General features: G+C 40.2%; 1 protein-coding gene across 1 annotated transcript; it reads left to right on the top strand.

Annotated features, from left to right (window-relative positions):
• Nucleotides 1-1,234: 1,234 nt before the first annotated feature.
• Nucleotides 1,235-2,719, top strand: LOC101388234 (disintegrin and metalloproteinase domain-containing protein 21-like). Its single transcript, XM_014784241.2, has one exon. The coding sequence runs from the start codon at nucleotides 1,305-1,307 to the stop codon at nucleotides 2,424-2,426; it is 1,122 nt and encodes a 373-aa protein (XP_014639727.2). The 5' UTR covers nucleotides 1,235-1,304; the 3' UTR covers nucleotides 2,427-2,719.
• The last annotated feature ends 15,323 nt before the right edge of the window (nucleotides 2,720-18,042 follow it).

The following is an 18,042-nucleotide window of genomic DNA, read 5'->3' as shown; positions in this document are numbered from 1 at the left end:
GAAAAGTTGACTTTATGGACCCAGTGCTTACAATGCCCTCCTGGAAAAACCAGCCTGATACCTGGCTTCCAGTGTTTCCAATCTCTTAGGTGAATAAGGAAGGTTATTTCCTGGCATGCCTAGAAACTTTGTGACACTTTGGGGACCTTGAGAAGAGAGGAATTCATCCAAATTTGTAGTTACCACAAGTGATGTCTAGTGGTGAGTTTCTGGCTTGGCTTCTTAGCCTTGAGAGGCTTTTAAAAGTCTAATCTGAGATTCTTTATAAAAAGTCCCAGCAAAGCAAACTCAAAAAGGCCTATGTGGTCAATTATCATTCCTGCTGCACTTATGTAAATAATCAGGTCAAATCTAACGAGACTAAACTTATTTTGTAAACAAGAATAATCTTACTTTTGTTATCTTTGATCAAAAAGGAGGATGACTGTAGAGAGACATTTTATGTTTAAACAGAAAATTATAGCACACTCTTGTGAATTTTCAATTCTTCTAGCTTCCTCCAATATCTGGCTAAAAGTGAAAAAGTGTGACATCTCCAAATGGTGATAACAAGGTGAGGAAATGGGATAACTCGTACATTAATGGTGGGAATGTAAAACTGTACAATCACTCTCGAAAATATTTTGGCAGTTTTCAAAAAAGAAAACTATAAAGGCAGCTAATATACAATTCAGGAATTTCATGTCTGGTCATTTATCCCAGAAGAATGCAGATCTTTATACAAAAGATCTGCACACAAAACATGTGCACAAATGTGTATAGCAGCTTTATTTGTAATACCTCCAAATTGGAAACGACCCAGGTGTCCTTCAGTGGGTGAGTGGTTAAACACACTGTGGTACATGCATACCATGAAATGCTATTCAGATATAAGAAAGACTGAACTCATAATACATACAATAACTTGGATGAATCTCCAAAAGACTAAGCTAAGTGGAAAAAGCCAATTCTGAAAATTTCTATATTGTATGATTCCATTCTTATGTTACAAAATTATAGCAGTGGAGAACAGATTAGTGGTAGCTAGGGGTTAAGGGGTGGCTGGGGGTGGGGAGGAACTGGGTTTGGCTGTAAAGGGGCAATGTGAGAGATCCTGTGGTGGTGGAAATATTCTCTATATTGACTGTATCAATATCCACACTGTGGTTATATTATACTAAGTGCTGCAGGATGTTTTTATTTGAGCAAACAGCATAAGGAGTACAAGGGATCTCTGTATTACTATTTTTATTAATAATTTCCAAGGAGACCCTTGGTCTCTTTTTGCCCTCACGGTGGCCCATGAGTTAGGTCATACTTTGGGTATGCGACATGATGAAGAATTCTGTTTGTGTGGACAAGGTGGTTGCATCATGAATGCTGTCAGAGTGCCAGCAGAGAGATTCACCAATTGTATTTATGCAGATTTTACAAAGACCGCTTTAAACCAAGGATCATGTCTGCACAGTCCTCCAAGTCCAGGGGAAGTCTTTGTGCTGAAGCGCTGTGGGAATGGTGTGGTTGAAGGAGAAGAAGAATGTGACTGTGGATCTATAAAGCAATGTGAACAAGATCCCTGTTGTCTGTTGAACTGCACTCTGAGGCCTGGGGCTGCTTGTGCTTTTGGGCTTTGTTGCAAAGACTGCAAGTTCATACCACCGGGAGAACTCTGTAGACATCAGGTCAATGAATGCGACCTTCCAGAATGGCACAATGGGACATCCCGTCAGTGCCCAGAAGATGGATATGTGCAGGACGGGATTCCCTGTAGTGACAGTGCCTACTGCTATCAAAAGAGATGTAATAACCATGAGGAGCAGTGCAGGGAGATTTTTGGTGAAGGCGCAAAGAGTGCATCTCAGAATTGCTATAAAGAAATCAACTCCCAGGGAAGCCATTTTGGCCACTGTGGTATAAATGGCACAACATACCTAAAATGTAATACTTTGGATATCTTTTGTGGGAGAGTTCAGTGTGAGAATGTGGGAGACATTCCCTGTCTGAGAGATCACTCTACTTTGCAGCACACTCATATCAATGGTGTCACCTGCTGGGGTATCGGCTATCATTTAGGGATGGACACACCTGCTGTTGGTGTAGTGAAAGATGGCACCATGTGTGGGCCAGGAAAGATCTGCATACACAAGAAGTGTGTCAGTCTGTCTCTCCTGTCACAAGTCTGCCTGCCTGAGACCTGCAACATGAAGGGGATCTGCAATAATAAACATCACTGCCACTGCACCTATGGGTGGTCCCCACCCTACTGCCTGCACAGAGGCTATGGAGGTAATGTTGACAGGGGCCCAGCATCTGCCAGAAGAGGAGTTTTCTCACCACTCATTGTGATTCTTAGTTTATCTGTTTTGCTTTTACTGTTGACTGCTTTATTTATGTACCATCTAAAACATTTTGGTCCCAAGGAGACTACGGCTCATTCTGCAGGTTAAGAAAATGCCTCTCATTTAACATCCTGTGCATTATTAACTTTTAGTCTGTTGGCAGTAGAAATGTTACTACATGTCTAAAACTGAGCACATTTTGGACAGTTTACAGAAAAACACAGAGACCTTCCCTTCTATCAGTATCAGAAACATTGCCATCAAGCAAAGGTAATTCCTAATATCCACCTATCTACTGTTCATTGTTGTAAGCAGCAAATAAAGCTCCATTTTCCCCCTGCTAGTTCTCTTTGTGTTTCTTGAGCACGAATATGACTCATGGGAAAGGCAGGAGACAGACATGTGAGGACCCAGGGATGAGTCTTGTCTCTCTGTTTACTCCCAAAGTAACTTCTCAAAGGTGCAGAGCATGTATTTCTTGTTGTCCGCATAGTTGATTTCATTTATCAGCAGTTGGGTACTTATGTGATTTGGATTGGGATTGGGATTTGGAATCATGCAAATGTTTTCCTAATGACATGCATAGAAGCAGCAGAAACTGCAGGTTCATGCCATCAGGGGAACTCTGTAGACATCAGTTCAATGAATGCGACTTCCAGAGTGGTGCGATGGGACATCCCATCGGTGCCCAGAACATGGATATGTGCAGAACGGGATTCCCTGTAGTGACAGGGCCTACTGCTATCAAAAGAGATGTAATAAAGTTGGGAAAATTACTTAAATTTTCTAACATTCTGCTCCAAAATCTGAAAAGGATGATGATAACATTGCTTGTCCCGCCCAACCTCTTGGGTTTATTTGGTAACCAAAAGAGAGAAAGAAATGAATTCTTGTTAAAATGTAAACAAATTGTTGTTTTTTTAATAAAAACTCCTGACCCTGATCCCTCTGTTCCTCCTAGTCAAACATGTCTGCTCTAACTCTTTGCCGTCATTTGGCAGTTTGGGTACCCTCTTGGAGTATTTGCTTTGAATGCCAGAATATAATCTCCATGAGGGCAGGGTTCTTTTTATCTGTTTTGCTCACTGTTGTATCCCAATACCTAGAATGGTGCCTAGTGCACAATAAACATTTGAATGAAGTAACTAATTTGAATAGATTACTAATTGCATGAAATTAATTAGGAAAAATAAAAATAATACTTTGGTCCTCTTTTTAAAACTGCTACAGCTCTTGCTCAAAATTGAACTTTGGATATTTAAAATATGTGTATTATAATGCTATCTTTGGTACTTGCCCTTCACCAGTCTCTTTGTCTCCAATTTGTCTTCTGAGTCTATCCTCAGTGTTTTTGGAAATCCTGTCTTGAAAACACATATCTAATCAGATACTCTCCATATATGGTCCCAGTAACTTCTGAATGGCACTCTTTGTACATTGTGTCAAGTGACATTTTTGATATCATTTTCCATTATGCTTTACACACTTTGCATCCTCTGGCTATTTTCTGTTTTGAGTATACTTCTCTGCTCTTCCAAGGACACTGGTAAGAAAATGATTGGGAGAAAATATTCAATGTACATATATGTAAAAAAAGCTTCCAAAAGAAGATGTGAAAATGGTTAATAAACACATAAAAAAATGCTCAACATCATTAGTCATCAGGGTAACACAAGTTAAACCACCATTACGTCCCACTACAGACCCACTAAAATGGTAAAGATTAAAAGTCTGATGGTTCCAGAGTCAGGGGTGGGGCAGAGCAACTGGAGTTTTCATCCCTTGTTAGTGGGAGTGTAAACTGTTATAACCACTCTGGAACACACTTTTCGCAGTTTCTTATAAAATTAAATATACACTACTCTATACTCAATAATTCTATTCTTAGATGTTCAGCAGAAATCAAACACATTTTCTCCAAAAGACTGGTATGTGAATGTCCACTGCTGCTTTATTCATAAACAGCTGCAATACTGGAAACAACCCAAAAGTTCATTAACAGGTGATTGAAAAAACAAGTTTTGTTAGAATCTCATAATGGAATACTGCTCAGCAGTAAAAAAAGAACAAACCACTGATAAAGCAATAACTGGATGAATCTCAGGAAAAAAATGCTGAGTGAACAAAGCAAGACTCAAAAGAATAATACTATTTGATTGAATTTATAGGAAATTCTAGAATAGGTAATATTCTATAGTGATAAAAATCATATGAGTGGCTGCATAAGGTAGAGGTTGGGGGGACTGATTGCTAAGTGGCACAAGGAAATTTAGGGGGTAACGGTATTGTTCTATATCTTGATCCATGTGTATATATGTGTCAAAACTCATTCTTCTGTTACACTTAGAATGAGTCCATTCAAGATATTGTAAGTAAATTATACATGAATAAAGATTAAAAATCATGAGTTCATATTAATATTTTCTTTCAAAAATGGAAGACTAAAATTTTTGACTTCTCTGATTGCTTACTTGTAACTTTTTTCTCTTATATTAACTTTGCTACTTTTTGCTTTACCCTATACTATATATCAAATACTTTCAAAATAACAATACCAATATTATTACAACAAGACAGCATTTGAAAGTCACTTGAAACAATTCTATTGCCTGTGTTTTTATGTCATCAACATGACAGGCATATAGGTTCCTTTATTTCAGTTTGTTTTCAATTTTGAGTCATTGGTATTTGGGGGGGTCAATTTTTGTTTATATTGTATAGTCATTAACATGATCCTAAATTGAAACCAGATAACCGATGCTGTTCAAATAAGTCTTATTTCTATCCCAGACTCTTCCCCCACCTTATTTTCTCCATTCCTCTCAAGTAAACATGTCATTAGTTTTTGGTTTATTTATCCAATCTTTCTTTTTTGCAAATATAAGCAAATAAGTGTGCATATTTGAATCAGTCCTCTTCCTTATGTCGATGCAAAATAACCAATAACCATTTTATAGATAAGAGAAATAAGGTGAGTTTTACTTGGGCCTGAGTGAGGATTATAACCTGGGAAGGCCTTAGAAAGCGTTGCGGAGAAGCATGGTTTTCGGCACAGTCATATCTTTTTAGAACAAAGAAGAGACATTAAATACACCCAGGATACATTTTCATCAAAGTTTCAAAGAAGTATTCAGTTGCAAATTAGCAGGTCAGCATGACCCTGATGTCAGGAAAGGGACTAATCCAGGCGTTACCAGTAGGGCATAGGAGGGGAAGCATGCATTCTTAAGAGAGTGCGTTCTCTATTTTAATGGTTAAAACAGATGTACAATGTATGTTTGATAGGCCATAAGTCAGGCTTTTTAGTTCAAGTCGAATTGATTTTGAACCCGAACAGTTACCTCACATACCTCAATATGTGAAAATATCTTTTTTTTTTTTTTTTTTTGGTCACTTACAGAAAGAGTAGCAGCATATTATATATACTGTGATGAATCTGGCTTTTTGTCCCATAAGAACAGGTCCTGGAGATCATGTCATATTACTGTAAGGAAATCTTGTTTATCCGTTTTTAATGTTGCAAGTATCCAATGTGTGGAAGTACCATATTTTATTCAATTGGTCCTCTACGGGTAGGCATTGGTGTGGCTCCCAATCTTTTCCTATTAATATGCCTTAAATAACCTTATACCAGAGTAATTTCCAAGTTTTGAAACATAGCTCTGGGACAGAGTTCCAGAAGAAGGATTGCTGGGCCCAAAGTTAAGTGCACATGTATTTCTGCTGGATATCAACAAATTCCACTCCATAGAGGCTCTACCAGTTGCCATTACCACCTGCACTGTATGTGAATCCATGTTCCCCATAATCACACCAACGGAGTGCGGTACCTTTGGCAAATTAAAGAGGGCTGCAAATTCCTTGACATTCCTCCCCTTGAGATATGGGTTTATTTTACATCCCTGTGATGGCTAATTTTATGTATCCAGATGCCCAGATAGCTGGTAAAATATTTCTGAGTATGTCTGTGAGGATGTTTCTGGAAGACATTAGCATTTGAATCAGTTGACTGAGTAAAGAAGGTCACTCTCACCAATGCAGGGGACATCATCAGATCACCGAGGGCCTAAATAGAACAAAAAGGCAGAGGAAGGGCAAATTCCCTCTCTCTGCTTGAGCTGAGACATCCATTTTCTCATGCCCTTGGACATCAGTGCTCCTCGTTCTCAGGCCTTCGGTTTTGGACTGGGTTTTACACCATCCGCTCCCCTGATTCTTAGGCCTTCAGACTCAGAATGAACTACACCACCAGCTTTCCTTGTTCTTCAGCTTGTAGATGGAAAATCGTGGGACTTCTCGGTCTCCGTAACCATGTGAGCACATATCTCATTGGTTCCACTTCTCTCAAGAACCCTGACTAATATAGACTTTGATACTAGGAGTGGTTCTAGAGAACAGAATTTTTCTCTTTTTTTTTTTTTTTTGCTGAGAACTATTCACCCTGAGCTAACATCTATGCCAGTCCTCCATTTGGTATGTGGGATACCACCACAGCACGGGTGATGAGTGGCGCAGGTCGCGCCTGGGATCTGAAGCCGCAAACCTGCACCGCCGCAGTGGAGCATGCCAAACTTTTAACCACTCGACCACGGGGCCAGCCCCAAGAGTAACAGAATTTTAAGCATGAGTTTTCTGAATTGGTTCTGGGATTTCTGAAATTGGCTCTCTAACCTGATTAAATTTAAAGACTCTGGGGGAAGTCAAGATGGCGGCGTAAGCAGAACTCACCTCCTCCCGTGGACACAGCCCATTTACAACTACTCGTGGAAAAATTACCCCTGAGAGAGAACAGAAAACTGGGTAAGAGGAACTCCTCCAACAAAAGACAACCCTAATTGAGGTGGAAGAGGCAAAAACTCCCTTCGGGAGAGAAAAAACATCGCCTTCACAAGCCGCCAGCTGCACGGCTGCCGGGGAGCAGCCCACAGGTATGCAGCGCTCCCTGGAGGCGTGGGGGTCCTGAGCCGGGGAGCACCCCCACTGTGGGCATTTTGTGGTCCCAGCAAAACCGAGACGAGTGGCATAATATCTGACTTTGCCTGCTACTAAAACATTGAGGAGTACCCCCAGAAAAGCGGGTTCACAAAGAAATTAAAACTGGCTCTTAAAAGGGCCCACACGCAAACTCACCTGTTTCAGAAAGCAACTGAAAATCACCAAAAAGAAAGGTGCATAGTGCTTTGGTGAAAAGAGACTCACCTGATAGGCCCTGAGTGCATCTCGGTGAGAGGTGAGACCTCTCCACGGACTGGGACATTGGCGGTGGCCATTGGTGTGGCCCGGTGTGGGCGGGCTGACACAGACGCCATTAGAGTTCTCCCTGGGGCCTCTAGCCCAGGTCTGCCCCACCCACTAGAGCACCGATTTAACCCAGTTCAGCCAGGGCAGGCAGCCCACCCTAGAGACTAGCCCCACCCAACAACAAGCCCTCAGGCAACTTGTGGGCCTGCAAACATTGGTGACTGGATTCTCTGCAGCCTGGCAACTGAGCCCACTTCAGTGGGGCAGGGCGTGCACAAGGAGCGGGTGGAGAGTGGGGCGGTGATGGAGTGTGTGGGGCACCCGCGATGGGGAGACTGGGTCCACTTCAGGAGGTCAGGGCGCACACATGGGGCAGGACTGTGTTGACTGTGTGTGTGGGCCTGTGGGCGGCAGGGCTTGTCAGGTGCAGAAGACTTGTGCTTCTCAAAGACCTACATAGGGGGTTTGCCCCACCTTCCAAAGCCTGAAACAATTGGGTGCTCCCGTGCCTGAGGCCAACCCCACCCAGCTGCAATCCTGAGAGCTGACAAGAGACCTAAAGGCTGGAGGCTTATAGCAATTGTAAGCGCCTGAGCCTAACAACTTGCCACGCTGGGGGCCTACTCACTTAAAGGAAATACTGCATGTGTCTGTTGGCCATCTGTATATCTTCTTTGGAGAAATGTCTGTTCAGGTCTTTTGCCCATTTTATAATTGGGTTGGTAGTTTTTTGGTTGTTGAGATGCATGAGTTCTTTATATATTTTGGAGATTAACCCCTTATCAGATGTATGGTTTGCAAATATCTTCTCCCAATTGTTAGGTTGTCTTTTCGTTTTGTTGATGGTTTCCTTTCTTGTGCAGAAAATTTTTAGTTTGATGTAGTCCCATTTGTTTATTTTTTCTATTGTTTCTCTTGCCCGGTCAGACATGGTGCTTGAAAATATGTTGCTAAGACCGATGTCAAAGTCATTAACTATCAAGGAAATGCAAATTAAAACTACAATGAGATATCACCTCATGCCCAAGAGAATGGCTATAATTAACAAGACAGGAAACAACATGTTTTGGAGAGGATGTGGAGAGAAGGGAACTCTCATATACTGCTGGTGGGAGTGCAAACTGGTGCAGCCACTATGGAAAACAGTATGGAGATTCCTCAAAAAATCAAGGATAGAACTACCATATGACCCAGCTATTCCACTGCTGGGTATTTATCCAAAGAACGTGAAAACACCAATGCATAAAGATACATGCACCCCTGTGTTCATTGCAGCGTTATTCACAATAGCCAAGACTTGGAAGCAACCTAAGTGCCCATCAAGGGACGAATGGATAAAGAAGATGTGGTATATATACACAATGGAATACTATTCAGCCATAAGAAACAATGAAATCCAGTCATTTGTGACAACATGGATGGACATTGAGGGCATTATGCAAAGTGAAATAAGTCAGAGGGAGAAGGTCAAATACCATATGATTTCCTTCATTAAGTAGTAGATAACAACAACAAACAAACACATAACCAGAGACTGGATTGGTGGTTACCAGAGGGGAAGGGGGGAGGGAGGAGGGCAAAGGGGATAACTTGGCACATGTGTGTGGTGATGGGTTTAATTAGTATTTGGGTGGTGAACATGATGTAATCTATGCAGAAATAGAAGTATAATGATGTACACCTGAAATTTATACAATGTTATAAACCAATGTTACTGCAATAAACAAAAAATTTTAAAAAAAAAGAAAAAGAAATACTGCAACACAAATGTGATATTAGAACTTGCAGCCAACTGTGCTGGGGCTCCTCACACCTGATAAAGAGACTGAAGGGCCCACAACAACTACAAGCAGCTGAGCATTACAATAGCTGACCAGGAGTATAACTTGGCCTACCTGGGCGCATACAGGTAGAGCAAACCGGCCACAACAGAAGGACACATGTAGCCCACATAGGGGTCACCCCTGGAACATTGAGAACTGAGGGAAGCACACTGTAGGACTCCTAAGGCATCACTTGTATAAGGTCACCTATCCAAGATCAGGAGACGTAGCTGACCTACCTAATACGCAGACACAACCACAGGGAAAGAGGCAAAATGAGGAGGCAAAGCAATGCATTCCAAGTAAGGGAACAGGACGAAACTCCAGAAAAGGAACTAAGTGAAACAGAAATGAGCAACCTACCCAACAGAGAGTTCAATCTAAGAGTGTTAAGGATGCTCACTGATCTGGGGAGAAAAATAGATGAACTCAGTGAGAATGTGAACAAAGAAATGGAAGATATAAAGAAGAAAAAATCAGAAATGAAGAATACGATACTGGAAATGAAAAATTCACTAGAGAGACTCAAAACCAGAGTAGAGGATACAGAAGAATGGATCTGCGAGGTGAATGAAAGACTAGAAGAAATTACCCAAGCTGAACAGGTAAAGGAGAAAAGAATTAAAAAGAGTGAGGACAGTGTAAGGGACCTCTGGGACAAGATCAAGCACACTAACATCCGTGTTATAGGTGTCTCGGAAGGAGAAGAGTGAGACAAAGGGGCAGAGAATCTATTTCAAGAAATAATAGATGAAAACTTCCCTAACCTAAGGAAGGAAACAGACATCCAGGTACAGGAAGCACAGAGAGCCCCAAACAAGATAAACCCAAAGAGGCCCACACCAAGACACATCATAATCAAAATGTCCAGAACTAAAGATAAAGAGAGAATCCTAAAAGCTGCAAGAGAAAGACAAGATACATACAAAGGAAGCCCCATAAGGCTATCAGCTGACATCTCAGCAGAAACCTTACAGGCTAGAAGAGAGTGGCATGATATATTTAAAGTGCTAAAAGGAAAAAACTTACAGCCAAGAATACTCTACCCAGCAAGGTTATCATTCAAAATGGAAGGAGAGATCAAAAATTTCCCAGACAAGCAAAAATTAAAGGAGTTTGTCACCAAGAAACCAGTGCTACAAAAAATGGTAAAGGGACTGATTTAAGGGGAAAAGAGAAGACCACAAATAGGAAAAATTATCTATTTCCATGATAAGAGGATAATGGATACAAATGCACAAAGAAGAGGTTAGATATGTATGAAAAACATAAAATGAGGGAAGAGGGGAGTTAAAGAGTAGAGCTTTCAGACAGAGGTCAAACTATACATCAATTCGGTATAGAAGTAGAAAGGAATAGAGAAGGACTACTAAAACACTGAGAAAAAATAAAAAGTTAAAAAATGGCAGTAAGTACATATTTATCAATAGCTACTTTAAACGTCAATGGACTAAATGCTCCAATTAAAAGGCATAGGGTGGCTGATTGGATAAAAAAACAAGACTCATATATATGCTGCATAGAAGAGACACACTTCAGACCTTAAGACACGCACAAACTGAAAGTGAAGGGATGGAAAAAGATACTCCACGCAAATGGCAATGAAAAGAAAGCTGGGGTAGCAATACTCATATCAGACAAAATAGACTTTAAAACAAAACTGTAAAAAGAGACAAAGAAGGGCATTACATAATGATCAAGGGAAAAATCCAACAAGAGGATATAACACTTGTAAATATCGACGCACCCAATGTAGGTGCACCTAATATATAAAGCAATTATTAACAGACACAAAAAGAGAAATAGACAGTAACACAATAATAGTAGGGGACTTGAACACTCCACTTACACCAACGGATAGATCATCCAAACAGAAGATCAATAAGGAAATACTGGCCTTAAATGACACACTAGAACAGATGGACCTAGTAGATATATACAGAGCATTCCATCCAAAAACCGAAGAATACATGTTCTTTTCAAATGCACATGGAACGTTCTCCAGGATTGATCACATATTAGGCCAAAAAACAACTCTCCATAAATTAAGAAGACTGAAATAATACCAACCATCTTTTCTGACCACAACGGTATGAAACTGGAAATCAACTATAGGAAGAAAATCAGAAAAGCCACAAATACGTGGAGATTAAACAAAATGCTACTGAACAACGACTGGGTCAACGAAGAAATCAAAAAATACCTGGAGACAAATGAAAATGAAAATACGAGATGCCAGAATTTATGGGATAGAGCGAAAGCGGTTCTGAAGGGAAGTTTTGGCAATACAGGCCTATCTCAACAAACAAGAAAAATCTCAAATAAACAATCTAACAATGCACCTAAAGGAACTGGAAAAAGAAGAACAAACAAAGCCCAAAATCAATAGAAGAAGGGAAATAATAAAAATCAGAGCAGAAATAAATGAAATAAAGACTAAAAAAATAATAGAAAAAATTAATAAAACCAAGAGCTGGTTCCTTGAAAAGATAAACAAAATTGACAAACCTTTAGCTAGACTCATCAAGAAAAAGAGAGAGAAGGCACAAATAAGTAAAATCAGAAATGAAAGAGGAGAAGTTACAACAGACACTTCAGAAATACAAAAGATTATGAGAGAATACTATGAAAAGCTACATGCCAACCAATTCGACAATCTGGAAGGAATGGATAAATTCTTAGAATCATACAACCTTCCAAAACTGGATCAAGAAGTAGAGAATTTGAATAGACCACACACCATTAAGGAGATTGAAACAGTAATCACAAACCTCTCCCAAAATAAAAGTCCAGGACCAGACGGCTTCCCTGCTGAATTCTAACAAACATTCAAAGAAGACTTAATACCTATCCTTCTCAAACTCTTCCAAAAAACTGAGGAGTGGGGGAAGCTCCCTAACTCATTCTACGAAGCCAACATTACCCGGATACCAAAACCAGACAAGGACAACACAAACAAAGAAAATTACAGGCCAATATCACTGGTGAACATCGATGCAAAAATCCTCAACAAAATACTAGCAGATCACATACAACAATACGTTAAAAAGATTATACACCACGATCAAGTGGGATTTATTCCAGGTATGCAGGGATGGTTCAACATTCACAAATCAATCAACGTAATACACCACATTAATAAAATGAAGAATAAAAATCACATGATCATCTCAATAGATGCAGAGAAAGCATCTGACAAGATATGGCATCCATTTATGATAAAAACTCTGAATAAAATGGGTATAGAAGGGAAGTACCTGAACATAATAAAGGCCATATATGACAAACCCACAGCTAATATCATCCTCAATGGTGAAAAACTGAAACCTATCCCTCTAAGAACAGGATCCAGACAAGGATGCCCACTGTCACCACTCCTATTTAACACAGGACTGGAAGTCCTAGCCAGAGCAATCAGGCAAGAAAAAGAAATAAAAGGGATCCAAATTGGAAAGGAAGAAGTGAAACTCTCACTATTTGCAGATGACATCATTTTATATCTAGAAAACCCTAAAGAATCATCCAAAGAAACTTTTAGAAGTAATAAACGAATATGGTAAAGTTGCAGGATACAAAATCAACATACAAAAATCAGTTGCATTTCTATACACCAACAACGAAGTAGCAGAAAGAGAAATTAAGAATACAATCCTATTTACAATTGCAACAAAAAGAATAAAATACCTAGGAATAAACTTAACCAAAGAGGTGAAAGAGCTGTACATGGAAAACTATAAAACATTGCTGAAAGAAATTGAAGAAGACACAAAGAAATGGAAAGAAATTCCATGCTTTTGGATTGGAAGAATTAACATAGTTAAGATGTCCATACTTCCTAAAGCAATCTATAGATTGAATGCAATCCCTATCAAAGTTCCAACAACATTTTTCACAGAAATAGAACAAAGAATCATAAAATTTATATGGAATAACAAAAGACCACGAACAGCTAAAGGAATCCTGAGAAAAAAGAACAAAGCTGGAGGTATCACACTCCCTGATTTCAAAGTATACTACAAAGCTATAGGAACCAAAACAGCATCGTACTGGCACAAAACAGACACACAGATCAATGGAATAGAATCAAAAGCCCAAAAATAAACCCACACATCTATGGACAGCTAATCTTTGACAAAGGAGCCAAGAACATACAATGGCGAAAAGAAAGTCTCTTCAACAAATGGTGTTGCAAAAACTGGATAGCCATATGCAAAAAAAAGAAAGTAGACCTTTACCTTACACCATACACAAAATTAACTCCAAATGGATTAAAGACTTGAATTAAGACCTGAAACTATGAAACTTCTAGAAGAAAACATAGGCAGTACGCTCTTCGACATCGGTCTTAGCAACATATTTTCAAGCACCATGTCTGACTGGGCAAGAGAAACAACAGAAAAAATAAACAAATGGGACTACATCAAACTAAAAAGCTTCTGCACAGCAAAGCAAATCATCAAGACGAAGAAAAGACAACGTAACAACTGGGAGAAGATATTTGCAAACCATACATCTGATAAGGGGTTAATCTCCAAAATATATAAAGAACTCATGCATCTCAACAACAAAAGCAACCCAATTAAAAAATGGGCAAAAGACCTGAACAGACATTTCTCCAAAGAAGATATACAGATGGCCAACAGACACATGAAAAGATGTTCAAAATCATTAACTATCAGGGAAATGCAAATCAAAACTACGATATCACCTCACGCCCGACAGAATGGCTATAAGTAACAAGACACGAAAGAACATGTATTGGAGAGGATGTGGAGAGAAGGGAACTCTCATACACTGCTGGTGGGAGTGCAAACTGGTGCAGCCACTATGGAAAACAGTATGGAGATTCCTCAAAAAATCAAGGATAGAACTACCATATGATCCAGCTATTCCACTGCTGGGTATTTATCCAAAGAATTTGAAAACACCAATGCGTAAAGATACATGCACCCCTGTGTTCATTGCAGCGTTATTCACAATAGCCAAGACTTGGAAGCAACCTAAGTGCCCATCAAGGGAGGAATGGATAAAGAAGAAGTGGTATATGTACACAATGGAATACTACTCAGCCATAAGAAATGATGAAATCCAGCCATTTGTGACAACATGGATGGACATTGAGGGTATTATGCAAAGTGAAATAAGTCAGAGGGAGAAGGTCAAATACCGTATGATTTCCTTCATTAAGTAGTAGATAATAACAACAATAAACAAACACATAGAGACAGAGATTGGATTGGTGGTTACCAGAGGGGACGGGGGGAGGGAGGATGGCGAAAGGGATAATTCGGCACATGTGTGTGGTGATGGGTTGTAAGTGGTATTTGAGTGGTGAACATGATGTAATCTATGCATAAATAGAAGTATAACGATGTACACCTGAAATTTATACGTTATAAACCAATGTTACTGCAATAAACAAAAATTAAAAAAAAAAATTTAAAGACTCTAATGACTCTATTTCCAGTGGTAAAAAGAGCACCAACAGTCCATGGTGAACTGTCTATAGAGATATGCAAAATATCTGCATTGGATACGCCTAATCAACCACTATATGAAGCAGGGGATAAGTGACTCTGTATATGATACTTCTGAACATTTTAAGAAAACTAAGGGATATAATGATATTGGTTGGCTGCCTCTAAGGTTGCTAGACAAAGTGGTGAAAGAAAAGGATGAACTCAGGGACTTGAATTCCCAGCTCAAACACCCTATAAATGACTTAAGAGCTCCTATGTATGCTCTGAAGGAGAGCCTTATCTCCTGTAGCCACAGGGCTGAAACTGGTGAAAATCAAATGCAGAACCTCATCCTGCCATTGGCTGAACTACAACGCAAGTTGAACTCCCAGCCTCACGGGGTATGTACTGTTAAAGTGAAGGCATTGATTGGGAAAGAATGAAATCCTGTACGTTGGGATGGGGAAGTATAGAAAGACCCTGATGAAGCTTGGGACACTGAGCCCCTATATTCTGATGAGTCTTCTTTGCCAGGGGAAGAGCGCTCCCTACTCCCAGTGGAATTGGCCTCCCCACCCCTAGTGGTAGCAGCCTCTTCATCTCCACCTGAGGAGATTAACCCTGCATTTCCTGAGGAAACAGTAATGGCTTCCCCTGAGAGAGCTGCCATGCCAGACAATGCTGATTCTCCTGAGGACCCACCCCACCACCCCTCTTTACTGCTAGACCTACAACTAGAGTCAAGTCCCAGTGGATCCCTAGGTGAGGTACAAAGTATGAGCCAGGAGGAGGTGCACTCCACTCCAAAAGAACTATTTGAGTTTTCTAATTTATACAAGCGGACATCTGGGGAACATGTGTGGCAATGGATACTGAGAGTGTGGGATAATGGTGAAAAGAACATAAAGTTGAGTCAGGCTGAATTTATTGATATGGGCTCACTAAGCAGAGATTTTGCATTTAATGTTGCAGCTTGGGGAGCTGAAAGGGCTCTAACAGTTTGTCCCATAACTATATTAGGTTACCAATTCCCATAGCCTCCTCACTAAAAAAACCAGAATCTCCAGTTTTGTTGGTTGGTTGGCTGAACCATGGACCAAAGGAATGCCCACTGTGAGCAAACTGGAAATGCCTGACCTCCTTTGGTTTAATGTAGAGGAAGGGATTCAGGGGCTTGGGAAGATTGGACAGCTAGAGTGGATTTGTCATTTAAGACCTACTCACCACACTGAGAGAGTCCATATCTTTCACTAATATTTTGAGAAATAAATTTGTGAGGGGAGCCCAGCATCCTTGAAGAGCTCCGTGATGGCTCTTCTCTGTAGGCCAGACCTTAGAGTGGGAACCATAGCCACTTAATTGGAAAACCTAAATGCAATGGGAATATATGGATCCCAGGGTGGCAGGGGACGAGTGGCAGCACTCAACCACCAAAGACAAGGTAGGAGTGGTTACCGTAATAGATAGGAGAGCCAAAGCAGCATTCAGAATAGTCCGAATTATGCAGACCTATGGGGTTGGCTAGTTAATCATGATGTTCAAGGAAGTGAAAGAGAAATTCTTACTTGATCTATATAAACAGAAATGTTCTAAGTCAAAGGAATAAAGTCTAATTCAAATCATAAAACAGAGTCACAGCTCCTCAATCAATTTCCAGAATTGAGCCAGTTTACAGACCCAGAACCCCTTGAATGAATGAGAGGCCAGGTCCCCTTGAGGAAGGACCTTGATACACTAAAGAAAATGTATACAGTTAATCTTTCTCCCAGTCTTCCACAGAGGGACCTATGGCCCCTTACCAGGGTAAGTGTACATTGGGGAAAAGGAAATAATCTTACCTTTCAGAGACTACTGGACACTGGCTCTGAACTAACATTGATTCCAGAAGACCCAAAACATCACTGTGGCCCTCCAGTCAGAGCAGGAACTTATGGAGATGAGATGATCTTATGGGCTCCCTGATTCTAAAGGAAATAATCAGGTCCCAGAGTAGCAGTAACCATGTGCCAGAACTTAAACCACAAATACAAAACAGGTGCATTTCCCATAATGGGCTGCAGGAATGAAGTGCTAACCAGAATGTTTTGAGCCTTAGGAGTCTTTAGGAAAGGCTAATAGTTCATAATGATCCTTGATTAAAAGAGGCAGCCTATGAAAACATTACTTGGTTATAGAACAGGGAACATACTAGACTGGATGGATAAAAAAACTCTCTACCAAAGTAGACAGTCACAACTTCTCACCCAGTTTCTAGACTAGACCAGTTCACAGACCCAAGACCCCTTGATTGAACAGGAGGCTGGGTCCATTTGAGGAATAAGCCTGCAGCACAGCTTCAAGTATACACTGAAAATCTGCCATTACTTCCCCACCAAGACCTATGGCCATTACTGAGAATGATGGTGCCGTGGGGAAAGTGAAGTACCCACACATTTCAGGGATTACTATATATTTGTCTGAATTGACCCTAATTTATTGGGGCACAAAAGATCACTGTGGTCTACCATTCAAATGGGAGACTTATGGTCATTCAAGCAATAGATGGAGTTTTGGCCCAAAGCTGTTTCCCATTGGGCTCAATGGGTCTGAAGACCCTACCTGGATGTATCTCCACAGTTCCTGAATTCACAATTGGAATAATCATGCTCAGCAATTGGAAAAATCCCTCATTAACACCTTGACCCATCGTGTGGAGTCTATTTTGGTAGGAATGGTCACATATGTGCATGCCCCATCTTCTAAGAGCAATACCATAGTCATGCGCCACATGACAACATTTCAGTCAACAACAGACTGCATATATGATGGTGGTCCCATAAGATTAGTACCAAATATAATGATGTACACCTGAAATTTATATAATGTTATAAACCAATGTAACCTCAATTAAAAAAAAAGATTAGTACCATATAGCCTAGATGTGTAGTAGGCTATACCATCTAGGTTTGTATAAGTACAACTCTATGTTCACACAATGAAAAAATTGCCTAACGACACATTTCTCAGAACATATCCCTGTCATTAAGTGACAAATGACTATACATGTTTTGGAAATGGCAAGAATTCATGCCACCATCAAAGACTTTAAATAAACAGGGGTGATGATACCCATCAAGTCCACATTTAATTCACCTCCCCTTGACATGCAAAGTAGATGCATCATGCAAAATACCTATGGATGATGGTAAATTTAACCAGGAG

The sequence above is a fragment of the Ceratotherium simum genome, chromosome 24 (genome assembly GCF_057802395.1).
Source record: "Ceratotherium simum simum isolate JZ-2026a chromosome 24, ASM5780239v1, whole genome shotgun sequence".
Lineage (NCBI taxonomy): Eukaryota > Metazoa > Chordata > Mammalia > Perissodactyla > Rhinocerotidae > Ceratotherium > Ceratotherium simum.
The sequence above is the reverse complement of the archived record's forward strand: the minus strand, read 5'-3'. Positions and strand labels throughout refer to the sequence as shown.